The 26,157-nt window shown below is 52.9% G+C and overlaps 1 protein-coding gene across 1 annotated transcript in view; it reads right to left on the reverse strand.

Moving 5' to 3' along the window:
* TCERG1L (transcription elongation regulator 1 like) overlaps positions 1 to 26,157 on the reverse strand; it is a 197,247-nt gene that overhangs the window by 2,066 nt on the left and 169,024 nt on the right. Inside the window, exons 9-11 of the mRNA XM_069567708.1 lie at positions 20,283 to 20,418; positions 8,074 to 8,163; positions 2,879 to 2,997 (exon numbers count right to left, since the gene is read on the reverse strand). Coding sequence (XP_069423809.1) covers positions 2,879 to 2,997; positions 8,074 to 8,163; positions 20,283 to 20,418 — 345 coding nt within the window. The remainder of the gene's footprint in view (positions 1 to 2,878; positions 2,998 to 8,073; positions 8,164 to 20,282; positions 20,419 to 26,157) is intronic.

The raw sequence follows: 26,157 nt of genomic DNA on the forward strand, positions 1-26,157 counted from the left end.
GAAAGCACGTCTCTCTGGTTGCCAGCATTCTCCCTTTTTCTTTCACTCCCCCCCTCTCGCCCTCCATTCCTTCCATGATTTCACAATTGCCTTGTACTGGACTAACACACACTTATTTGCACTTCCATCACCCGTCCGCATGAGAAAAGTGAGGCGCTGAGTCACAGGGTGCTTGTCATCTTGGGGGTGCCTAGAGGGAGCCTGAGCATTTTCAACAGGGGGCCGGGCACCTCTGAAAAGAAGCATCCCCGAAAAGAAAAACGTATCAAAACTCTGTGAGCTGTTAGCCGTCTCGAGGGGGCAGCCTGCCTTACTGCTGACCCTGGTGGACCGTCCAGTGAGCCTGGGGAAGTTCTCTGAGTAACTAGCTCTGCGGCTTCCTTTCCCCAGGGACTTGGCTGCCCACAGTTGAAGGAGGTGGCTGATCTGGCCAGAGTGTTGGTCCCACAGCCCACAGGGTGGTCCCCCCGAGGCTCCTCTCCCTGTCCCAAGACCCTGAGAGCTGAGCAGGGCGGGGAGCAGGCCCTGGACTATCCCTGTGGTCAGGATGGGAGCCAGGATGATGGGAGGTGTCACCAAGGGTCCTCGGGACGCCTGCGCCGGGCCAGAGGGTAGCAGCAAGACCTGCCCGCTGTCACTAAGACACCTGTGAATGGCAGGAAGAGAACGTGAAGAGGATCTGGAAAGGGTTCAAAACGTCCCGGAATTGGCCGCCTTTGAAACGTAAGCCAGCTTTGTAATTACAAAAGTATTATATGCCCAGTGTACACTTCTAAAAAGTGGCAGGCAATTAGATCTAATTCCAATGGAGAGTATATTCATTTACAGCACTGGTTTTCCTTCTCTGTGCGTGTAATCTTCTTAATTGTCAAATATAGCCTGAATGTTTCTTCTCTGCACTCATGATATGTTCACGGGAGGGGGAGACACGTTGGCTTCTGGTTAGCATCTTAGCAGTGGATGGACAGGTCATGAGCTAACTGGCCTGGAGGCCAGCGCAGTGGTAAGGATGAGAGTCTTCAGGACCCGCCGGGCGCCGCACGTCTTGCCTTGTCTGCCCCACATGCCATCCTGCTAGAGGCCGGTGAAGCAGGGCGACTCATCCCCTCAGATGGAGACACATGAGCTGTGAAGGTCCAGGGCCAGGACCAAGGATGGGCAAGGCTGCTCTGCACTGATGTGGGAGCTCCAGAACCAACCCCCGACCCAGGGTCACTGACTAGGGTGATAGGGTAAATCCATGGCCTGAACCCAGCGTTCCCATAGAAAACCGAAATTTACAGATTATGCCTGGTGGGCTGCAGTCCATGGCGTCACGAAGAGTCAGACACGACTGAGCGATTTCACTTTCACTTTTCACTTTCATGCTTTGGAGGAAGAATGGCAACCCACTCCAGTGTTGTTGCCAGGAGAATCCCAGGGATGGGGGAGCCTGGTGGGCTGCTGTCTATGGGGTCGCACAGAGTCGGGCACGACTGAAGCGACTCAGCAGCAGCAGCAGCAGGCCCACATTTACTCTTTGAGGTTAGCATTTGGTGATGGGGCTAATTCATGCAAATTTTCTTCCCATTCAGGAAGAACCTATCCTCTAAACAGTTGGAGAAGTTTTCTGAGGACCCATAGTGAAGTGAAAATGTTAGTCACTCGGTCATGTCTGACTCTTTGTGACCCCATTGACTGTAATCCACCAGGTTCCTCTGTCCATGGAATTCGCCAGGCAAGAATACTGGAGTGGGTAGCCCTTTCCTTCTCCAGGGGATCTTCCCAACCCAGGAAGTTGAACCAGGTCTCCTGCAATGCAGGCAGATTCTTTACCATCTGAGGCACCAAGGGAGGGCTATATAACCAATACAAAATCACATTATTCAATTATTGACCAAGTGAGTTAGCCAATTACTGGTCAAAATGTACATGCCCACATCTACACAGAAAGCAAACGTCAGTTAAGGCCCAATTAAATATGATCTGTTGCTGCTGAGTCACTTCAGTCGTGGCCAACTCTGTGCGACCCCACAGACGGCAGCCCACCAGGCTCCCCCATCCCTGGGATTATCCAGGCAAGAACACTGGAGTGGGTTGCCATTGCCTTCTCCTTAAGCACTGTTATTAAAAATGCACACTATCAGCATTATTATTAAACATAAAAATGCACAAATGTCCATTAAAAAATAATGTCCTAATTGAAAACAAAAATACATCAAAATTAATCATTTTTTACTCATAAGTTTATAGTTTTATAATTAAAAGTAGTATATGCACATTAATTTTTAAATGTCAGTCAATTAAAGTTAATTTTGAGGAGAGTTAAGTTTATGCATTCTTTTATTTCTGACATCATTTTCATATCGGCTTGTTTTATTTCTCAGGCATAATGCCTGACTATCTCAGGTGAATTTGATGGCAAGTTCATGCCTGCCTTTCGCCCGTGTAGGAGCATCTTCATATTACACTCTGGACAGCTCCCAGGTGTGTGGACCCCAGGGTGCTGGTGGGGTTGATTTTGCTGTTGTGTGTTGCTTTGGAATTTCACTCTCATATCATTTGATCCGGACTTAGACCAATCTAATAAGGGCTGACCTGTTGATGAGCCTTGGAGTCAGGGCTGCTGACAGGTTGAAAACCACCATGTAGGGTGGACAGAAAGGCCAGGGTACCTTTGGGCAGCAGACAGCACCCCCATTGCTGGGGGGACAGGGAGACAGGGCTGGGAGGTCCATTCGTGAACAGCGCAGGGAGGAGGGCTTCCTTCTCCAAAATTACATGCTCAACAGAGCATAGGTCACTGGACGTAACCCACACTGACTTTAAAAAATCCTCTTACAGAATGCGGTAAACTTCCAGCCCCAGAAATTCCCTGATGTTAGCTCTCTCTCCATACCTGGGTGACAGTTTAGATTCCTCTAGAAGCTTTTTGAATTCTTCTTTGGCTAGCAGCAATTTGCTTTTCTTTTCCTTGTATTCTTCTTTTATTCTTGTCTTGACAAACTGTTCAAATATCTTAAGACACACACAAAAGAAAACTATTACAAGAGTGCATATCAGAAATGAAATCTTGTGCTTTGCACACAACAGGAAAACAGCGAGAATCTGAGCTAAGCCTGTCTTTTTCGCAGCTGCTGGAGCCACAAGCCAGAGCGTCCATCACGGTCTCTCCGTGACACCGAGTGTCTCCACAGTCACACCTGCTCTCCCAGAGACCCGTGTGCCCCGTTTGCAGGTGTGATCTGTGGTCAGACACCGAGTCAACTTGCTTAGAAATTCCTGGAATGAGGCAGGGGTGCTCTCTAGAGGCAGTGGGGGCAGAGGGCAGTTTAGAAACCCAACTCCAGGACCTCAGTATTTCTCTTCGGAATGCCTGGAGCTTCCCTTACCATGTGAGTTTTCTCACTGACTCTCACATCGCAGCCAGCAGCACCACGACGCACGAGAGTATGCAATTTGTTCTGGCAATCCCCAGGGCAACGTAACTGGTATTTGAGTCTCCAAAATGACTTCGAACTTGTGAAAAGAAAGTCAACCCAGCATCTCTCACTTCCCCACCTCGAGGCTCCCAGAAGCCCCTTGTGGAGGAGGGTGTGGTTCCCCAGGACCCTGCAGATGGCGTGGGCCTCTCCTGGGTATCATGGAACAGCCAGCGAGGAGCCCTGACCCTCGGCGCTGCACCCCCACCCTCAGCATGATGAGGAATGGGCCTGCCCCTTCTAGGGAAATGGGAAACCTGCCCCTTCACCTAAAAGGCCATGGACACCATCTGGTAGGCAAATCCACCCACAACCTTGGGGAGGTTTCCCTCAGGAACCAGCAGCTGACATTACACACCACCACCAGGGAATCCCTCTTTGCAGCAGTGCCTATAGTGAGCCCCGCTTGCTTGGATTAAGGCCGCTCCCTGTCATAATATCAGAAAGTTGTCAGTTGCAGAAGAGGGCCGAAGGAGGTGGGGAGCTGCGTCATTCCCAGCGCTTCAAGATCATTGAAAGGAGGATATACTAGAGGTCATTCAGACGTGCTGTTCAGTTCAGTTCAGTTGCTCAGTTGTGTCCGACTGTTCGCGACGCCATGGACTGCAGCACGCCAGGCCTCCCTGTCCATCACCAGCTCCGGGAGCTTGCTCAAACTCATGTCCATTGAGTTGGTGATGCCATCCAACCATCTCATCCTCTGTCGGCCCCTTCTTCTTCTGCCCTCAATCTTTCCCAGCATCAGGGTCTTTTCCAATGAGTCAGTTCTTCATATCAGGTGGCCAAAGTACTGGAGTTTCAGCTTCAGCATCAGTCCTTCCAATGAATATTCAGGACTGATTTCCTTTAGAATGGACTAGCTGGATCTCCTTGTAGTCCAAGGGACTCTCAAGAGTCTTCTCCAACACCAGAGTTCAAAAGCACCAATTCTTCGGCACTCAGCCTTCTTATTAGTCCAACTCTCACATCCACACAAGACTACCGGGGAAAAAACCATAGCCTTGACTAGACGGATTTTGTTGGTAAAGTAAGGTCTCTGCTTCTGAATATGCTATCTAGGTTGGTCATAGCTTTTCTTCCAAGGAGTAAGCGTCTTTTAATTTCATGGCTGCAGTCACCATATGCAATGATTTTGGAGCCCCCAAAATAAAGTTTCTCACTGTTTCCATTGTTTCCCCATCTATTTGTCATGAAATTCCAGATGTCCAAGTTGGATTTAGAAAAGGCAGAGGAATCAGAGGTCAAATTGCCAATATCCGCTGGATCATCAAAAAAGCAAGAGAGTTCCAGAAAAACATCTACTTCTGCTTTATTGACCACACCAAAGTGTTTGACTGTGTGGATCACAGCAAACTGTGGAAAATTCTGAAAGAGGTGGGAATCCATGACCACCTGACCTGCCTGTTGAGAAACCAAGAAGCGACAGCTAGAACTGGAAGTGGAGTAACAGACTGGCTCCAAATGGGGAAAGGAGTGTGTCAAGGCTGCATATGGTCACCCTGCTTATTTAACTTGTATGCAGAGGACATCATGAGGAACGCTGGGCTGGATGAAGCACAAGCTGGAATCCAGATTGCTGGGAGAAATATCAGTAACCTCACATATGCAGATGACACCACCCTTATGGCAGAAAGTGAAGAGGAGCTAAAAAGCCTCTTGATGAAAGTGAAGGAGGAGACTGAAAAAGGTGGCTTAAAGCTCAACATTCAGAAAACGAAGATCATGGTATCCGGTCCCAGCACTTCATGGCAAGTTTAAATGTGTATGTGGACATAAATAAAAAAGATCAGTAAAAGCCCACATTGGATCCTATTAGGCCAATAAATAGCAATTCTGGGCCAACGCAATCAGTGGCCTTTGCAGATCCTGGAATTTGAGCCAAGAGTTCAGGGAGTCTCCTGTGCTCCTCCCAAGGACCCTCCTGAGGACACAGAGCCCATCGCTCCCCGGACAGAGTGGGTCTCCTTGGCTCTGCCTGATGGTTTCAGATTCCACCGCAGTCCTGGCAGCCTTTGTGGGACTACAAATCCAAAATGCTTCCCAACTCCAGAAGAATCATCAGCGAAATTAAATATTTACGAACAGGACTTAGACGGAGAGCGTGCATATATGTATTTAAGTAAGAATACAGTGGGCTTACTTCACCTTCAAGGCAAATGGTAATGTAAGCTCTCCAGTTCTCTTATAATTTCAGCTAATATAAAAGGTGAATGCAGGGCTATTATCCAAATAAAAGCGTGGGGCTCCATCATTAGTCAGAGCTTTGCTCTATTAGTTTTAAACCTGGATAGACCGCCTGGCTGGCAGTGGCCAGAGCTGTGAGAAAGACCTGCTTCTCGGTCTGTCTGGAACCATTTATCCCTCTAATCAGATTCCGCTCTGTGCTGCCTCTGCTCTGGTGCTTTATTTATGCCGCTATAATTTAATGTAACTGGTTTTTTTTTTTTTTTCCTCCTGTTTAACAAATTACATCAGTCTTATTCAAAGCGGGGCATGACTTTTTAAAAGACAGACCACTGGCCATTATCTTGTCACGGTGTGTTTCGGGTGAAATAAGGTGGACTGCCATTTGTTGCCATAGAAACCGGTCTGACACACGCTCCCCAGACCCCTGCTCCCTGTTCAGGCTCATTCACCACTCCCCTGCAGCCCCCCATAGAGGGATGGACGTAACGAACACACTGTGAGCCTTCGCTTTTCCCACGGAACACTAAGGGACAGTGGGTCCCCCCCAGAGTCCATGACTGCCGCTTGCCAGCCAGATCCATTCATAAATAGGACCGTGTTTTCTGAATGGGGCGCAAATACTGTCTCCTTCATCAGCTCAGCTTCAGCTCTGCACCTCTGAGAAATGACAACATTGCCGCTTTGCCTGGAGGTGGGTCTCTCTGATGGTGCCGGGTTCCCTCTGAGGCTGTCTGGTGCTGAAGGGCGTCAGCTTCGGGGAGCTGGCCTCCTCCTCCTCCTGGGGTGCAGGGACCACACTGCGGGATGAGCACCTCCTGTGCACACGGTAAACGTCGGAGGGCCTGATGTGCCCCCTGGTCATTTCATAAAGATGCCTGCAAGCTCCACGCAAAGGGTGGACTCGGCGTGAGCTGACCGTCCATCTAGTCTGGTCTGTCCACCCCCGGTGCTTCCTGGCACCCCAGCCCCTTCTGTTGGAGCCTGCCTCTCTGACCGGGGCTGCGGGAGTCCAGCCTGGCTGCTCCTGAGGGTGCGCCTCATATCATGACCACCCTCCCGACTCAAGACGGCAGGCAGGAGTCCCCACTCCGCCCGGGAGCCCAGTCTGTCCAGCAAGCAAACAGGCCCTGAGCGCCCTGCCTTCTGAGAGATGGGGCCTAAACAGGAACCCATCAGCGGAGGAGAGTCTTACTTCTCCAGCTTCCTTTAAGGGGCTGATGGCGTCTGAAAACATCCACGGACTGAAGGCAACAGCGTTGACCTCGAAGGTCAGTGAGACGCCACTGGCAGCTGTGCTGAGTGTCACCAGTTATGGCTTAAAGTGACCCTGTCACCAAATTAAACGAGCTTCTCACCACATGTGGTCATGGTTGGAGAGTGAGCTTTCTGATTTCTAAGACTGCAACAAAAGGGGGTGATGTTACCAATGATTAAAGTCGCCCGGTTTCCTCAGCTGAGGGGAAAATGGATATAAAACGTCCAGGCTCCAAGTAAGGCCCCGGCCGAGTGCCTTCTCTCGAGCCCCTGGTCTGCACCCTAAGGGAACTTCACAGGCTGAGGACAGAATTGAAAACAAAGCCGCACTTTCTGTCCTCCCGGCTCCAGCTTTCCCCGACCCTGCCGTCTGAAATCAGACGGACGCTTCTGACGGCCCTCCCCTGAGAGGGTCCTCGAGGGGCTTCTGCTTCCGGGGGTGCCTCCCGGTCACCCACGTTGCACACGCTCTGCACTCGGAAGTCGGGGGGAGAAGCGCGGTTGGGATGGAACCAGAGACGCGGAAGCAGAGCCGGAATCCTTCTGGAACTTTTCTCAGGGCCCTTCTTGGGTGTGTGCGGTCCGGGAGCCACAGACATCAGCGGGGCTGTGAGAACTCAGGTCTCCCCACCGGTCCGCACTGCATCTGTCTGTCCAATCCTGGAAGCGGTTCTGGCTCCCTGATGGGACTGGTCAACACGCCAGGGTAGAGTTCTACCAGGTACCCATTTAAAATGACCTCCAGGCCAGCTACCTGCAACCCATTCTTGCCTTTCTGGGGATCTGCTTTCTAGAAACGTCCACTCGTTACTTCTGCTATGTTCCCTGGACCTCTCCTATGTCACTGTTCTTATACTGGATCTTAAGTTTTTTAATCCAGTCATCTAGGATATGGTTAACGTGCCCCCACACTGAGTTTTTACCTTCAAATACAAGCATTGTCTCTGGGGGTCCTGACCAAACGTTTCGCCAAGAGCAGGAACAAGGGTAACCCCCATCTGCACCCAGGGCACTTTCCCTTCACAGCTCACGGGCTAGCACTCCACCTCACAGCTTCCCCACAGACACAGCAAAGACACCAGGCACCCACTCGTCCACAGAAACCTCTGGACGGAGCATCAGTTTAAAGCCTCGTCTCTCGAGCCTGTCAGCGTGCCTCCCACCACCTTACCTGTTTTCGCTCCTCCGAGTTCAGCAGGAGATAGCGTGGATCAAACACGATTTTGTGTAATTCTTTCTCCCAGGTGGAAAACGCTGACACCTGAAGAAAAATATTCAATAGAGTTGCTTTTAACGTCTAATGCTGAGCCTGAGTCACAATGAACTGGTCGATGCTGAGAAACAGCCCTAAGGAACCACGGGTTTGGGGACGCAGCGGCGTTTAAAAGTGTTTGACTTGTCAAACTTTTAAGAAAATCAATTTTTCGAGCATAAGAAAATTTAATTTCTAGACTCATGACACTATGTCTTCCCTGGATATCTTCCAGGGCCAAGTGCCCTGATCCAAAGCCCTGATTGTCTCTGTGAGTCTGAGACATTCTCAAATGTCATATCTTGAGAGGAGAAATTATACTTGTAACAGTTTTCAGGATGGCACAGGCCTTAACAGAGGGCAGTGTCTTGTAATTAGAATTTGGCACAGTTTTAATTGATTTTTAATCAACATTTAAACCTTTTTCAGGTAGGTAACTTTTTAACCAAACTGCCTTATTTTATAGTAGTTTGGATCTACACAAAACTCTCGAGAATACTGCGAAATTGCCGTCCAGCCTACCCCCGGTTCACTGTATTGCTAACATCGCAACACTGGCGTGCTGGATGGACCGCACGGCTGTTAGCGGAGTCTGCGCCTGGCTCAGTTTCTTTAGTCTTTGCCTAATGTTCTCCTGTCCTGGGGCCCCACCAGGACAGACACCACACACACTCTCACATCTCCTCGGGCTCTTAGGGGTGATATAGCTTCTCGCTCTCCTTGGTCTGGATGACCTTGGCCGCTCTGAGGGGAGCCAGTCAGGTGTTCCATGAGATGCCCCTCTGCTGAGTTTTGTCCCACTTTTTCTCATAGTTCCACTGGGTCTGTGGGTTTGGGGAGGAAGACCCCAGAGTAACGTGCGCTTCCTATCAAGGTCCATACTGTCAATGTGACATATCACAGCCGGTGCTGAGCTCGATCGTCTGGCCGAGGCCTCTCTTCTCTGCATTTCTTCTTTTGCCCTAAGTTGTGTTGTCCTCTTGGGAGGGCAGTCTCCATGTGCCTGCCCTGTGTGCCTGCTCTGTGTGCAGCCCCCATGTGCCTGCTCCGTGTGCCTGCCCTGTGTGCCTGCTCTGTGTGCAGTCTCTCTCCGTGTGCCTGCTCTGTGTGCCTGCTCCATGTGCAGCTTCCGTGTGCCTGCTCCGTATGCCTGCTCTGTGTGCAGTCTCCGTGTGCCTGCTCTGTGCACCTGCTCCGTGTGCCTGCTCCATGTGCAGTCCCCGTGTGCCTGCTCCTGTGCAGTCTCTCTCCGTGTGCCTGTTCTGTTGTTGCTCAATTGTTCAGTCGTGTCTGACCCTTTGTGACCCCGTGGACTGCAGCACTCCAGGTTTCCCTGGCCTTCCCTGTCTCCCAGAGTTTGCTCAAACTCGTGTCCATTGAGTCGATGACGCCACTTGAGGGGCTTGACCCATCTCGTGATTTGGAAGAATCTGTACAAGTTCCTTGGACTCCTTCTGGATGGGGTATATATCCATTCTCCCACATTTACTTACTAGCTCAATCTGTTTATGTCAGTTTAAACTCATGGATGTTTATTTCATACTTGGGCTTGTAATCTAATCTGACTGCTGGTTTGTGCCCAGATTGCTCCAGGTTGGCTGTTGTGTTTGCCTCCTGCATCCCAGGAGTGTATCCCCACTGTTCTGTTTTCTGGGCCCTTGAAGACGCTCCAGCGTCAGCTCCTGTCTCTACTGCTTTGGCCCTAGAATCAGCATTCTCTGAGAAGCCCTGGTCCCTCTTATCGGAGAAGGTGTTGGGACCTGAGATCCAGGTGAGCAGCTCATTGCTGCTGGGAGATTGAGACTTCCAGATTCTCAGCTGATGGGGCAGCGAAACTTTTAAGTCATCCAAAAATAATTTATTCACTTAAAAACATTAACTAAATATTGGCTATGTCTTGGGCCCCTTGCTGTGCGCTATGGGTTCAGAGAAAATAAATCAAGGCCACTGACCTTGAGAGGTTGGCGGGGGGGGCGGCAAGACAGAAAGTGAATTCAGGATCTCCCAGGGGCATGAGTGTCCTTCTGGGCACAAAGAGATGTGCCCAGGAGCCAAGGGCACAGAGAAGGGCCCCTATTGGCCTAGGGGGGGCTGTCTCCAGGGCAGATGGTGCCGGGACCTGGCCCATGGAGGGGCCTGGGAGGGTGCAGCATGGGCTGTTCGTGGTGCCGAGGCCAGGCTCCGGGAACCGGGGGAATGTGGGGGTCTCGGGGGATGTAGGAGGCTGTGCGGAGCTGGGAAGAAGTGGGAGAGATGGCCTGAGCGGATGTGCGGACACTCGCTGGCCTCCTCAGGAACCAGGGGCTTGTCCTGAGAGCAACAGGAAGAGCCAGATGCGGTATGCACCCAGGGGCCCGGGCGGGGGACGGACTCAGCGCAGTGGAGAGGAGAAGCTGGTGGGCAGGTTTCACAAACAAGGCCCACCCGCTCCTACTTCTGAGCAGGTTACAGTATGGCTGGTAGAGACACTATTTCAATAGACATGGGCTTTGCTTGGAACAGGCTTCTCTTGTGGCTCAGCTGGTAAAGAATCCTGCGATACAGGAGATCTGAGTTTGATCCCTGGGTTGGGAAGATCCCCTGGAGAAGGGAAAGGCTATCTACTCCAGTATTCTGGTCTGGAGAAGTCCATGGACTATACAGTCCATGGGGTCGCAAAGAGTCAGACATGGCTGAACAACTTTCACTTGCCTGGAACATTATAAGGATTATAAGGATTTTCTAAATTGACAGTTTCCGTATTCAATAATAAAAATCAAAATTCTTTTTAAAACTCATGAGCTCTTTTATGGGCAGGGTGAACCAAGCTCCACCCAGGGATCTTTCTCAACTGATTAAGAACACGGTGAAGTGTGGACATGTCATGGCGGGGTGAGGGGGTGGGGGGTACCCCGGAAGAACATCAGGGCAGAATGGTCCCTCTGCTCAGCCAGAGCTGACGCTTGACCACGTAAGCATTAGGGTGGACATGGAGAGAAGGGATGGGCAACTTCAATTCAGCCCAATCAGATAGGGTCAGTCCATCACGTGGAGCCCTGGAAACCCCTTCAAGCTTCCAGCTCTGTACAAAAGGCCGGTGATTATTAAGAACTGGCGTCGCACAACTGACTCCACCACTGTGATGAGAATTTCAGGAGCTCTAGATGCATAACAAACTAAACAAAAAAAAAAAAGAAAAGATACCATCCTTGGCTCCAAAGGGAATTACAACCTGTATACAAGGCAAGGAGGTCAAACCAGCCCATCCTAAAGGAAATCAACCTTGAATTTCATTGGAAGGACTGATGCTGAAGCTGAAGCTCCAATACCTTGGCCACCTGATGTGAAGAGTCAACTCTTTGGAAAAGCCCCTGATGCTGGGAAAGATTGAGGGTGGAAGGAGAAGGGGGCAATAGTGGATGAGATGGTTGGACGGCATCACTGACTCAAAGGACACAAACTTGGGCAAACTCTGGGAGATAGTGAGGGACAGGGAGGCCTGGCGTGCTACAGTCCATGGGGCACAGAGTGGGACAAGACTTAGTCAGACACGCCTGAGCAACTGGACAACATACGAGGCAGGAAAGACGAGAAGACAGACGGCGTCACGTAAGCTGACAGCCGTGCCAACGCGTGCTCTGACGTGCAGGGGAGGGTGCCGTGAGGGGGAGGGGCAGCCCGGGCACAGGGCCCGAGACCGAGGCTGGAGCCCACGGGCAGGCTGGACAGCCAAGTGAAACGGGGCCTGGCAGTGCCTGCAGGAGGGCACGGCCTCGTCCACCAGGCCGACTCTTCCCAAAGGACCCTGATGACTGTTGCTGCCTCAACTGTGAGACTCACTCCTGATGGAGGACCACCCTCCCCAGGCCTGCATCTCTGCAGGCACGTCCTGGTAGGCTCATTCTGTGGGACAGGGCCAAGGCCTCCCCTTTCTTGCTGGAGGCCAGTGGGGAGCCATTCTCTGCTCCCAGGGGTCCCCACATTCCCTGTCGTGGCCCCTTCTGCAACAGGGCAGCTTCCTGAAAACCACTGGGAGAATCTCTATATGTGAGGCCTCATCTTACGTAACATACTACCACACCATCACAGGGGAACGCCTCCATCCTATTCGCAGGCCAGCCCGCCTCAAGGGAGGGGGTCATTTGGGATGGGTGTCCCAGGGTTGGAGTCCTGAGACCGCTGTTGGAATGTCCCCATGCAGCAGGTCCCTGAGACGAATGCACCCTCTTGCCTCCAACGTGGCCTTCATTCTCCACCTTGGTCTTCATCCCTCACCTGCGTAACAGACCTTCCTTTGACACTATGGCATTTTACATGTGGTTTGGTCCTGGATAGTGGGATTCTTCAGCCCATTTGAGACCCTCTCCTGTGGAAGTCAGTCCTTCCCTGCAGCCTGGCTGGGTCTGGGGTGGTTCCATCTCCTCTCCTGGGCTGTGTCCTGTGAGGTTCGCGTCATCTCCTGACAGTTGGCAACATATTCCCAGAAGCATCTGAACACCTCAGGGTGCTGACGCCAGGTGACACCCTGCCACGGGCGAAGGTCGGTGCTCCGTCCTGGTGCAAATGCGTGTGGGCATGGCCCACGCCGCCAGGTTAGGGCTCTGGCTAGCGCTCACACACATCTTTATTTGACCTGCCCCTGGAGCCCCATCCTGGAGCATCACCATCGTTTGGGAACCAGGAGACCTCGGGCAGCGGCCCCCTGGGCTGGGCTGGTGGCCAGGCCCTTCCTTCCTCCCAGCCTCCTGCCGGCAGACTCTCTCCCGGCCCGACTCATCCTTAGTGTCTGAACTGCGCTCCCTGCCATTTCTACAAGGGCCGACACCAGAGCTTGTCGTTCAGAACAGGCACAGGGAAGGAGCAACTGCGTGGACCCAGGCCAGGGCGCAGCCCCCAAGCTAAGACTGTTGCTGCCACATCGTGGGACAGGGTTGACCCCCATCAGGGGTCAGGGGCCACCGCCTGCCTGCCTGGCAGGGGTGCCCTCCTGGCTCTCCACCTCCAGCCCCCAGCCCGGTCCCAACACCACCGCCTCCGTCAGCGGCGCACTCCACGCCTCCCCTCCCTGCAGGGCTGCCCCCCGCCCCCCAACCCAGCCCTGACCCTGAAGGTCGGGTGCGAACACGCGCCCCGTCCGCCCGCCCTCCCTTCCTCTGGGCCTCTGTTGCGTCCTCCTCGCTGCCTGCGGCTCTGCGGATGACAGACGGCGTGTTCCTTGCAATTAGCACTCACACCATTACCCTCTTTATCCAATTTCCTGGAACACACAGCTGTGTCTTCTATTTCTGGCTCTGGAGTTCCTGACAATTCAAGGCGGCTTGAGGCGGGCAGAACTCAGGATGCGGCGAGCAGGCCGCGCTCCGGGCTCAGCCTGCCCGGAACGCAGGGTCGTCTTGATGTTTGGGAGGGAATTCCAGGCGTACAGGCCACCGACTCAGGGAAGGAGAAGGGCTGAGGGCGATGCAAGAGAGAGGAGGTCCCTCCAGGGAGCCACCATGTAGAACCTGCTGGAACCCGCCTGCGATTCATCCAGTCGCTGGGCAGGAAGTGGAGGGTTTCCTCCTGGTCCCACCCCTCCCTGGTGCAGTATTGCCCCTGGAGACGCTCCACCCTTAAATTTAGAGGGAATGGTCAGCACGTGGAGAGGTCTCGTGAGCCAGGTGACCCCCAGGTGAATCCCGAAATGACTGAGGGTTGGGTGCCCCCCACAGACTCTGGGGCTTGCTGACTTCTTCCCCATCTCCCAGTGCTCAGCGTGTTCTACCGCTTTCTGCATTGTGTGTGTGTGTGTGCGTGTGTGCGTGTGTGTGTGTATTTTGATCAGTAAATAAAATCTTGCACTGTTATCCCACAATATCTCACCTAACTTAGTTTTCACACTATGGCTAGTTATACTCCTATCTTAAGCTTGGAGTGGGCGGTCCACGTGCCCGGCCCCTCGGGTCATCTTGTTAGACCGCTGTCTAATCACCAATAGAGAGGTGACCACAGTAATATCTGCAGAGTGGAATCACCAAAAGCTGTGGCAGTTAATTCAGGAAAGAAGAACCACAGCACAAAAGCCGAGAGAAAACACAAATCAAAGGGAAGGAACCGTGAGATTCAAAAAATAATAAGTAGTAAATATCTATGCTCCTTACTATTCAGTGGTGGTGGAGCGTGCTGAGAAAACAAATTTTCAGGAACTTTCAAGCACTGCTGGGAGAATACATTGCGTGAAAACAACTTTTTCCAAAACAATTTGATAATACAGGTTAGATGTTGCCGGCACACAGGAAGCAATCCCATACACACATAAACCAACATTCATGCATCAGTACGGTCATTGGAATACTGTTTAAGCTAGCAAAATTGGGCAGCAGGCTAAATGAATGAAAATGAGGGCCCTTTGAATGGACAATGAACTGACAATTATATCCTCATCAAAAACGTTTCCAAAGGTTTATAATATTTTAAAACTGCTTCAAAGGAGAAAGCAGTATACAAATGTATACATTAGGTTGAACCTTATCAAATTACCTATCTTTTAAAAACAAATGGGACATCCCTGGCGGTCCAGTGGTTAAGAATCTGCCTGCCAACGCAGGGCACACGGGTTTGATCCCTGGCCAGGGAAGGTGCCACATGCCGAGGAGCAGCGAAGCTCCACGGGGCCACAGCTACTCAGCCTGAGCTCTAGAGCCCTCACACTGCAACTGCTGAGCCCACGGCACTCTAGAGCCGTGTTCTGCAACGAGAGGGGCCGCCACGATAAGGAGCCTCGCACCGCAGCTAGAGAAAGCCTGCAGGCAGCAGTGGCGGCCCAGCACAGCCCGAGTTAATAGACAATTAAAATAAAAAATTGGCTCAGCCACGCTTCACCACGGCTCAGTCCTGCTTATACTGTATGACTATACTGTATGATATGTATTGCACTATATAATACGAATGTTTGATTTTGCTATTGCCTTAAAATCTGCTTTTAGGAAAAAAGGCTAGAAGGAAAGGTATCCGTTGATGGCAACAACTGTGTCTTAGGACCTCAGGTGATTTTTATTTCTGTCCTTTGAATTTTTCTTCTTTCCTATAAAGAGCATGCACTCCTTCGATGGCACAATCTTATTTTATTAGTGGCATGTGTCTGGCGAGACTTTGAAGAGTTGTCATACGAGCACGAAGCAGATAAACTTCCTAAGGAGCAAGGATGCGTCTCTTGGAGAAGCTCCTGACAGCCTCCAGGACTCAGGGGCTTAGCCTCCAGGGCCATCTCACGGACGTATACCCGCCCACGAGGGGGACCAAGCCCTTCCCCCAGCGTCCTGGCCCAGCGGCCACTACAGCTTCAGGCAACACCACCTACGCATCTGGGCAAGGGGGCACTAGACGCCAGCCACAGGGGAGGTGCTCCTGCCCCCCACCTGGCAGAAGGGAGAAGGCACGGCCGCTGCAATGGCAGGAGGGCACCAGGGGAAGAGCCTCTCCTTCATCTGGACTGCCCTTGCACCAACAACTCCTTAGTGCAGAGAGAGAGCCCTGTGGCTCAGCCAGGGGGGGTGTGCGGACTGTGAATTCCTTTTTCCAACACAGACTCAGATCCAAAGTCCAGGGGTCTCGGCTGCAGGGCTGCCCACTGCGCCAGTCAGTCTCCCCAGGGCTGCCGCAGCTGCGAAGCTGGCCGTGGTTCCCCTGCAGAGGGACCCGGCAGCGTCTGAATCAAGAGTCAAGGTTATGGAACAGTCGTTCTTTCCTGGCCTCTGGGAAAGCCACTTCCCGAGGGCTATTTTGCAGAAGGAAGAGCCCCTCGATAAAATGTCTCTAATGCATTTATCTAAATAGACAGGGTTAAATTAATCAGCTGCTACTCAATTAATCCTGCCCTTTATAGACTGAAGTTTAAAGAGAGCTCTGTTGTGGTTTATACTGGTGAAAGAATATAAAAACAAAGCCTTCCACTTACATATTACAAAACCACAAAACTGAAGGCCTTTCCCCAAGCCAAAATCCCTACGGCATACCCCAAACCATGCCCTTTTTAAACTACTGGAAATCCATACACCTAGCTCCCTCTTTCTATAAGCACATGAATCTCTGAGCTGAAGGACTGAACAAATGCAATAAAAAATCTTATTAATCACTCAGTCTATGAAAAAGGTGACCTTTTTCAGCCTCATTTTTAAGCAGCTAGAAATCTGATGGGCTTAGCCATCAAAGCCTCTTGAGCATGAGTAACTCATAAAATCTGCCGACATACTTTATAAAGTCAAGAGTCATAAATGTGGGCATTGCTTTATGACATCAGCAGTACATTCAGATTGGTCTTCTCTATTCCTGAGGGGTATGTGAGCTTCTTCTGAAATCCTTGTAAGATGAGGGTCTCAGCTTCACCCCCGTCTCTGTCTCCTGGGAAAACCCAGAGTACTGGGGCTGGTACCTCCCATTTCCACATTGTTTTTGCTGATTCTCATATGTGAATATATCTAAGGACCAAGGCTGGATGGAATCAGCTCAATGAGGCAAGAATGCACTGAACACACCCTTAGTAAAATGGCTCAGCTGAGGGCTCTGGGGTGCGTCAGAGACCACGTAGACTCAGTGTCCTTGGGAGGGCGGGGTGGGGTCTCCGGCAGTCCTCACCCTCTAAATGGCTTAATATCATGCTGTGCAGGTAAGTTGGATGTGGTTGGTTTCCAAAACGAAGAGGTGGAAATCCAGGCATCGATGAGATGAGTGCTGCATATATTTCTCAAGTGCTTACGGTGCACCGCTTCTCTGGGAATTCTCAGCTAATTCCACTGGGGCAGACTGGCTGGGCTCATTCAGACCTCAGAATTGTGACTATTTCTGCACTGTCCTTGCCATCAGAAGAGGCATGGCGGCAAGACTCAGGCGCTTCCACCCCGTGGTCTGCAGAGAAGACTCCTCTTCTTGGCGACTTTGTGGGGAGAGAAGTCTGCTTTATCGTGAGTGATGTTTTATCCTGCAAATGCTTCGAGGACACACGAGTGGAGGAGAAGGAAACAGAAAGAACAGCTGCTCCAGGAGATACACGCCCTCATCCAGGCTCCACGGGCCTGCTCTCTGATCATCGCTGGGCCGGCCCAGGGCACATGCAGCAAGACCAGGGTCTGGACATGAAGGGAATCCCAGGAGGTCCCTGGGTGCCTCTGGGAGCCAGTGCCTGGAGCCAGGCTCGAGGAGCCCAGTGGGGCATCAGAGAATCCCCTGCCTCCAGGACCCAGCACAACGACTTGGCAACGAGGAAGGCACACAGAGCAGCCGTGAGGCTCCACGTGTCAGCTAGGGAGCCGGGGAGGCAGGCCTCGGAGGGCCTCCCGGGAAAGAGACCTCAGGCCAAGAGTGCAAGGAGGGCAGGCGAATGAGACAGCTCAGGGCCCAGACCGGCGGTGACACTGGGCACAAGCCCCCAGGACCCTGAGGCTGGCCCGATGGCCACGGAGCAAGCAGCCCCTTCGGGTGGCAGTGACGGCTTCTAAACCCAGCCGGCTCCATGCTCCTGGGGCACCTGGGACTTGATGGTGGACCCACTTCTCCAGCGTGGGAGCAGCGGGCCGGGGCGGCCAGAGCCTGGCACTCTGGCCCGCGTTCCTGGCCCCCTCTCCTTAGCCAGGGGGAGAGGTCACGTCTTTGCTGTTGATGTGGGGAGGCTGAGCACGGGGCAGTGAGGGCCAAGCAGGGAGTGAGGGGAAGGCTCAGGGGAGCCCGGCACATCGGCCACGTGGGGTCTGTGGTGGGACCGGTAGGGAGTACACACCAAACAGACACACACGCGTATACACTCACAGCACACACACACAGAGACACACACGTGTACACACTCACAGCACACACACAGAGACACACACGTGTATACACTCAGAACACACAGAGAGATGCCCATATACACTCACGCCACACAGACACACACGTGTACACACAGCACACACACACACAGACACCCACAGACACACACGTGTATACACTCAGAGCACATATACACACACATATACACTCCCAGAACACACAGAGAGATGTGCATATACACTCACAGCACACAGACACACATGTGTACACACAGCACACACACAGACACACACGCATATACACTCCCAGAACACACAGACATGCATATACACTCACAGAACACAGACACACACGTGTACACACTCACAGCACACACACACAGAGACACACATGTGTATACACTCAGAACACACAGAGAGACACACACGTGTATACACTCAGAACACACAGAGAGATGCACATATACACTCACGCCACACAGACACACATGTGTACACACTCACAGCACAGACACACACACACACAGACACATACATATACACTCACAGAACACACAGCGGGACACACACACACTCATGGCACACAGACACACATGTGTACACACAGCACACACACACAGACACGCACATACACTGATGGCACACAGACACACACGTGTACACACTCACAGCACACACACACACAGACACACACGCATATACACTCCCAGAACACACAGAGTGGCGTGCATATACACTCATGGCACACAGACACACATGTGTACACACAGCACACACACACACAGAGAAACATACATATACACTCACAGAACACACAGCGGGGCACACACACACTCACGGCACAAAGACACACATGTGTATACACTCACAGTACACACACACAAACACCCACAGACACACACATGTATACACTCAGAGCACATATACACATACATATACACTCACAGAACACACAAGAGAGACATTCACATACACTCACGACACACAGACACACGTGTGTACACGCACAGCACACACACACATACACACGCACCTCTACACACAGCACACACACACACACACACACACACACAGATACATCCCTCACAAGAGCATCCCTCCAAGGCCATCCCATCCTACAGGATTTTGTGATGCAATCACCTCTATGTCTTGAAAGACAGAAGAAAGTTGTATGGGGAGGGATTCTCTTAAAACAGCATTTTAGCCTAGTAAATATAACTCTTAAAATCATGTTTTTTAAAACAACCTGCCCTCCGTCCACACCGGGGATGGGTCCTGCACGTGTGAGCTCACACGTCCCTCAGCGTCCTCGTGACTTCACACTGGACACAGGGCATTGCCACTCTGAGATCACAAGCCTGCTTCTCCTCCAGGTCCTCACGCCGAGGGCTGTATTTTACTTTTGAGTGTGTCTCCAGACAGATAAAACGACGCGTGCATTAAAATTCATGGTGCGGAGGAGACGAGGGGCCCCTCGGAGTGCGGCTGAGATAATCTCCTTCTCCTAATTCTTCAAGAGCTCACACTGGCTCAGCTCCAGGGAGCCCTCGGGCCCTGCCTGCCCAGGTGCCAGCCCTTCTCAGGCTCTCCCCAGGGAAGTCGGGGTCTCCACAGACCATCCTCCCCTCAGTTCACAGCTGCACCTGCTCTGGGAGGGGCCTCACAGGAGGCAGCCTGTCCTGGGTGCTGACTGCAGAGGGAATTCGCTTTTGCATTCCCAAGGCCGCTTACAGTGTTCATTATAATCATCATTACACACCAGCTCCTTTCACTGCCTTCTGTGTTCGGGCTCATCTTACGAAGAAATCCAACTGGGCTGAACTACTGTATCAGGCTCCTTTTTTACCCCAAAGCCAAAACAGGAAATAAAAGTCATTGGAAGGAGATTCGGTTATAAAATGCGTGTCCCCCTTCAATTCAAAGGCGATTCAGAAGTCAACAACCGTGAAGACATCCCACCTGCATGAAACCCACTGGGCTGACCCAGAGGGGTGCGAGCCCCTCCCTGAGTGAGGTCACCTCAGGGCGTGTCTCGTGGAGGGTTGGACGTAGAAGCTGGCTGGGCTCCTGCAGGAAGGCCATCGACACAAACCAGCGCTGCGTCCTGGGGACCATCCCTTCTGGGAGACCCGCATCTGCTCACCTCTCAGCCGCGTCCGTGGACAGGCGGCAAGAACCGCCCCGCAACGCATTGCACCCTCCAAAGCCTAGCTCCCTCCCGGGACTGGTCCCCTTGCGCGTCTTCCGGCCCCTGAATGTTCTGCACGCAGCCTGCCCACAGCTCGATGAGGAAGGGGACGTGGTCCTGAGGGGGTGACGGCCAGTTCGCCCCCCACCCCCGCCGAGGAAGCCGCCGGGGGGCCCCCTTACCCCTCTCTCCAGAAGCATGTCTCGGAAGCGGGCTGCTCGCTCCTCCAGCGGCTGAAGGATCTGGGGCAGGGGTGACTTGGCACCCACGTCCTGTCTCTCCGCCTCCTCGGGCCCAGGACTCACGTGGCCTTCCGTCCTTTGGGGCACAAGATACAGAGAGTCAGCCAAGACCTTGGAAACTCACCTGATTCTCACTGCAACCTTTCAAAGCCCTCCAGGCCCCTGGAAGGAGCAGAGTCTTTGAACACTTTGCAAAGCCCAGCTCAGATGAGACTTGGCTCTTGGGATGCAAACTGCTTTGCTGCGTTTGGGGCAGAAAGTGGAGACGGAAGCCCCGACAGGATAGCATGGCCGGAGGGAGACCTCGGTGGGGCCTGAGGGTTGAGAGCACTCAGAACAGCCTAGGAAGGAGGCCAACCGGCCCCGAAGCTTCCCCGCCCGAGGCCACTGTCACCGGGGCGAACGGAGCAAATCTGCCGCTTGAACCAGTCACTGCGTCTTGAACCTGGTTCCACGTTGGCTTTTAGAGATGACTCGACAGTGGACAAAGGCACGGAAGACAGTCATGGGGAAATTATTCTATCTACACCCAGAGGGCAGAAAGCATTGTCTGGGGGTTTAGCCCAAAAGGAAGGATTTAGTGACGGCAGTGAGACAGGACCACACCCTGGGGACTCTGCAAAGGACAGGGAGAGCTAGGTGACCATGAGCCCAGGGGCAGCCATAGGGAGGAAGCAGGACCCAGCATGGGCATGGCGAGGGGCCAGGCGGAGCGGCCCGGAGGAAGGAGAGAGAGCCCCCCTTTATGAATCAGCCGCTCGACAGCTCGCATCGTTTGTTTAACGGCCCATCTGATGAAGGTCCTCGTGGTTTCACTCCTCGTATTGGAAGCAGCTGGAAACCTCCCTCTACCGCACCTTGATGCTCGCTGCTGAGAGAAAGCATCTGACCAAACACACACTGTTGCTCCCACCTCCTTCCCTCCTGCTCCCTGACACGGCCCTGCCTGGGACTGGTCCCCGCAGCACCCCGCTCTCAACCAACCTCTCTCCATCTCCTAAGGTGCCGACTGGACCCCTGCTGCCCAAAAGGCACCCTTGGTCTGACACCCAGACCCCTCGTGGATACAGCCACAAAATTAAAAGATGCTCCTTGCAAGGTAATCTATGACAAACCCAGACAACATATTAAAGAGCAGAGACACCAAGTTATTGACAAAGGTCTGCATAGTCAAAGATACGCTTTTTCCAGTAGTTATGAATGGATGTGAGAGGTGGGCCATAAAGAAGGCTGAATGCTGAAGAATTGATGCTTTTGAACTGTGTGGTATTGGAGAAGACTCTTGAGAGTCCCTTGGACTACAAGGAAATCCAACCAGTCCATCCTAAAGGAAATCAGTCCTGAATATCCATCAGAAGGACTGATGCTGAAGCTGAAACTCCAATACTTTGGCCACCTGATGCAAAGAGCTGACTCACTGGAAAAGACTCAGATGCTGGGAAAGACTGAAAGCGGGAGAAGGGGGCGACAGAGGATGAGATGGTTGGATGGCATCACTGACTCAATGGACATGAGTTTGAGCAAGCTCCAGGAGATGGTGAAGGACAGGGAAGCCTGGTGTGCTGCAGTCCATGGGGTCACACACAGTTGGATGACCTAGTGACTGAACAACAATGACTCTCCCACCCTCCAGGACCACGGCCTCCACTGACTGCAGGCAGTGACATCAACAGGCCAGTGCAAACCTGATCACAGGCCACCGTTCCCGGGAGTTCTAAAGAGAAGTCCGCTGGGAAGCACCATGACTTCCTGCCTCCTGCACACAGGACTGGATCCTGGGTGCTCACAAGTCCAGAACAGCAGGGCGTGTGCATTTCCAAAGCCTGCTGCACCCCAGGAATTGCGGGGATAAAGGCACACCATGCCTCTCCGGGTTTCCTAATGGAAGTCATGATCAGGGCTCCCCAGGTGATCTGTTGGCGGGGGGGCCTGTGGCAGCATCTGCAGACATTTGTGGTTGCCACCACTCGGAAGGTGCTCCCAGCACGTAGGAACGGAGGTCAGGGCAATGCACAGGATGGTCTGGGCATATCTCTATCCCCGCATCTGGGGAGGAGGAGGCAACCATCCAGGTCATGGGTGCTGCGTGCTAAGTTGCTTCAATCATGCCCAACTCTTTGTGACCCTGTGGCCCATAGCCCAGCAGGCTCCTCTGTCTGTGGGGTTCTCCAGGCAAGAATACTGGAGTGGGTGACCAGGCCCTCCTTCAGGGGATCTTCCCCACCCAGGAATCGAACTCGAGTCTCTTACATTGCCTGAAAGAAAGGTGGGTTCTTTCCCGCTGGTGCCACCTGGGAAGCCCCCTTTAAGGTCATAGCGTCATTTAACTGCCCAGCCAGGGCAGCCTCACCAGGCCTGCAGCTCCTCCAGCTCTGACCAGGGTGCCATGAAGACATGCAGGTTGGCAGTTTGGGACATGCTAGGGACGTGGAATAAGTATACCATGTGCTACGTCCAACAGGGGCTGCCACGCATCGGGGTTAGAATCTGGATTAATCCAACCGCACACAGAATGTCCAACGAAAAACAACCTGCTTGCTCAGCCCATTCGGGAATCTTATTTATAGCCCAACGATTTCAGGAGACCTTGCATTCTCCGCTTCTTATGCCACGATGTGGAATTTTGAAAAAAGAAAATTGCCAATGGATTTGCCATCGTAGCTCACTGCAGAGGGTATAATGAGGATTTCTTTGTAATAAATTTTCATTAGTTAAAAATAGAAGTGCGGAAACAAGGCTCGCATTGTTGTAACTTGAAACAAGATTAATAGGAACATGCGGTGATCGCGGATTACAGCTTTTTCCACAAAATATTTTGTTCAGAACCACTGGATGCTCTCCAGACTGCAGAGCAATCGTTCAATTAGAGTCAATCAAAAGCAAAGGCAAACTTGGCTAAAAATATTTTTTTCATCCTAAGTCTGAAAAACTTAGAACTAAAAGTAAATCCTAATACTGAAAAATAGAGTAAAGTCAACATCATACAGAAGGTGAGAGGCGTTGTCCCCAGGGGCCCAGCTGGGTACCTGAGCCCTGGGGTGGTCGTCGGGGTGGGGAGCACTGCAGGGCTGGGGTCTCCTTGCTGTGAGGGGAGGGGCATGTCCCCTGCCTCCTGCACCCCCTTCGGAGACATCAGGGGGGCCAAGCCCTGCCCTGAGCTCTGCCCCACTCCTGCTCCCATCCCGCCCCTCCCCCAGAACCGCCTCTGAGCTCCAGCAGCTGAGCCGCTCATGAGACGTGTGCCAGGGCGTTCTGACCCTGCCCGTGAGCCCAGGGCAGCACATGCTTCCGGCGGATGCTTGAGACCAGACGCGGTACAGCAGGATTCCAGAGGCAGCAAGTTCTTTTGCAAACGACGGACTTTCCTGTGTTTATCTGGGGCTGAGGGACTCGGGCCACTGGCCTTGGCACTTCTGCCCCTGCCTGGAGGCCAGTCCCTGGACCCGCAGACTCGCCTCTTCCGCCTCCTGAGGGTTCAGTGCAGCCGTCCTGGGGTCAGAATGGTCTCCTTGGAGAAGAAACTATGGCCACCGACCAGCTGCCTGTTACATTCAAAGGAAAGGGATTTTTGTTTTTGCTTTTTTACTGTCCAGGTTACAAGGGGAGGGGAGAGAGAAGGAAGGAAAGGAGGGAGGGAAGGAGAGAGGGCGGGAGAGGTTGACTCAGAAGGCGGTGTTCTTCGCAGCAGGTGCACAGGGGAGGGGTGCGCTTCTCCAGGCCCGAGGCCCCGTCCACTGACTCAGCAGGCACACTTCCTGCAACGCTGGGGCAGGTGATGGGAGCACGTTGGACCCTGTCTTTGGAAAAACAGTTTGAACAGGAAGATCCCAACACGCCTCCATCTGTGAGCCTGTTTTTCAGTCCTGTTGAAATATTTAAACATCTCGATTCTGACAGAGATTAGCTCTGTCTCCCAATTTTGCAGTCCCCATTGATGTGATAAGCCGGCCTCCTTCACCTCTGACCAATTTGTTCCTGAAAATGTGAAGCAGGAAATACCAAAAGCAGATGCCTCCGGCAGGTCCCACCGGCCTCTCCCTGCAGGTGACCACCTCCCTCTCCTGCTGCTGATGAGCAGGGGCAGGACACCCACCGTGCCCACCAAGAGGTCTGGAAAGCCCTGGCCGGCAGGATCTGTGTCTACTGCTGTCATCTAGGGCTTGTTGCTCCGAGACCCAAAGGTTAAGGGCGGCATGTCCTGCGGCTCCTGCTGCCCAAATCCCCGACTCGCTCCTCTGCCCCTCCTCGTGCCTGGCCAGCAGGTCCGCCGGGGTGGGGTCCAGGTCCCCAGCAGCTGACATGAGTTCCCTGCCAGGGCGCAGAAACGGGGCATGTGGTTATTTATCCTCAATATCCCGAGGAGCTGAGATCCACAGGCTCGCGTCTTCCTAAATGACTCCTGGACTTAAAACAACTCCTGAATGGCTATTTCCTTGGCGTGCTTTTTATGATTATTTATTATTCCAGGTGGGGCACCAGATGCCAGATGCTGCCTGAAGGGAAGGACGGAAATAAGGAGCACAGCGTGGCCCAGAGACCCTGCGGCCCCATCAGAGGATGCCTGACATTTGCTGAAAACACAGTCAAACCCTCTCCTCCCGCTTTACTTGCACCATCTCATTTAATCCCTCTCACAACCCTATGAGGCTCATTTTACAGCTGGGAGAACTCAGAGGAGGCATGTGAATTCCTCAGCACAATGACAGGTCTGAAAACAGTGATGGTGGTGGTGGTGGTGGTAGTGATGGTGATGATGGTGGTGGTGGTGGTGGCGGTGATGGAAAGGATGGTGGTGGCACAACAGTGATAATCATGGTGGTGACAATCGTGATGATACTTCCCCTTCCCTGTCTCTGGCGCTTCTGACGATCCCCACCAACCCTTCCCCAGGCTGGGTTCCAGCCTTCTGTTCAGCCGGATGACATCTCATCTTTTATTTAATTTAATCGATGGAGAGAATCTGTTCTTTCCTCTGGCAAAGAGGGCTAGGAATTTATCATCAAGATGCTGCCAGGCTGTAACTCCGGTGTGAGACAGGATGTGAAATCCTGCAGGAATCAAGTCTCTGTGAATCTCTGCCTGGTGGGGCCTCAGACACTGCCATGTGGCTTGTAACAAATGGTCTTCGGATGAGGCCAACTTGGAAAGATCTGTGTTCTCTACTTTTCAGCCTCGCTGGTGTAGCATGGGAGGGTGCCTTTGGGCAGAAGACCGGGTCATCAGCCAGGTGGTCTCCAGGCCCCTGGCTGGGCTGGGGTGCAGGGCACCAGCTCAGTGGCACTGCTCGCCTATGTGGAGGTCCAGACTCAAAGCCCACGGTGGCATCGAGGAGGATGCCTCCCCAGGACGGAGTCATGGCCAAGGGCACATCCGGGCTCTCACCCCAGTCAGGGGGCCATGGGAGCTGAGCAGGAAGCACTGTCCCCAGCCCCGTGGAGCAGCCCTGCCCCCAGTGTGCAGGGACAGGTCTCCAACATGGGAGAGACGGGGCCCTGACGTGGGAGAGACGGGGCCCTGACTTGGGCAGAGACAGGGCCATGATGTGGGCAGAGATGGGGCTCTAAGATGGGCAGAGACGAGGCCCTGATGTGGGCAGAGATGGGGCTCTAAGATGGGCAGAGACGAGGCCCTGATGTGGGCAGAGATGGGGCCCTGACGTGGGCAGAGATGGGGCCATGATGTGGGCAGAGATGGGGCTCTAAGATGGGCAGAGACGAGGCCCTGATATGGGCAGGGACACAGAACCCCCTGGAGGAGCAGGCCGAGGCCTCCAGGCTGCAGCCTGGGCTGTTTCAGACCTCAGGGACTCCTTCTC

Source organism: Ovis canadensis, chromosome 22 (genome assembly GCF_042477335.2).
Source record: "Ovis canadensis isolate MfBH-ARS-UI-01 breed Bighorn chromosome 22, ARS-UI_OviCan_v2, whole genome shotgun sequence".
NCBI lineage: Eukaryota > Metazoa > Chordata > Mammalia > Artiodactyla > Bovidae > Ovis > Ovis canadensis.